A 589-nucleotide genomic window follows, 5' to 3' on the forward strand; every position below is an offset into this window, starting at 1 on the left:
ATATATATATATATATATATATATATATACACTTATAGATAAACATATGTAGCACACACATATGGACATACGTATATATATATTTATATATATGTGTGTATGCTAATATACATACATAACTGATAAAATAAGGCTGGGAATGTGAGATAACTAAACAAAATAGTATCTAAACGTATGTGGAAAACGGAAAAATATGCAAGGTAAGTTGTGTTGATGAGTAAAATTTTACTTACGATTAAAACATTCTACTCCAGCATCTTCACTGTGTGAACAATCTGAGTCACCCCAGGGCTTGTGTGTGCAGTCATCCAAACTCTTCTCATTTCCTGTACATTTAACGTCATCTAACCACATTTTCCCTGTACCGTCCACTGTGTGCTTCCCTAGCAAGCCTCTACCAGTCCTGTAAAGCACGAAACATAGAACGATGAGAACATATCGATGGGACAAACACCCACTTCACTCATTAAAACATCGCTGTCTTTGCTGTTATTTCAAAAGAAGGAAGATATAGCCATGGAAACACGATTCAAACTGAAGGACTTTACGGTCAATATGATAGAAAAATCTGTTAATCTTTCGCTCTCTC

At 34.8% G+C, this 589-nt stretch overlaps 1 protein-coding gene across 1 annotated transcript in view; it reads right to left on the reverse strand.

Annotated features, from left to right (window-relative positions):
* Positions 1 to 210: 210 nt before the first annotated feature.
* Positions 211 to 589, reverse strand: part of LOC106877287 (scavenger receptor cysteine-rich type 1 protein M130) — a 20218-nt gene continuing 19839 nt past the window's right edge. Inside the window, exon 10 of the mRNA XM_052969117.1 lies at positions 211 to 403. Within this exon, the coding sequence (XP_052825077.1) occupies positions 226 to 403 (178 nt within the window). The 3' untranslated portion in view covers positions 211 to 225. The remainder of the gene's footprint in view (positions 404 to 589) is intronic.

Source organism: Octopus bimaculoides, chromosome 7 (genome assembly GCF_001194135.2).
Source record: "Octopus bimaculoides isolate UCB-OBI-ISO-001 chromosome 7, ASM119413v2, whole genome shotgun sequence".
NCBI classification, from domain to species: Eukaryota; Metazoa; Mollusca; class Cephalopoda; order Octopoda; family Octopodidae; genus Octopus; species Octopus bimaculoides.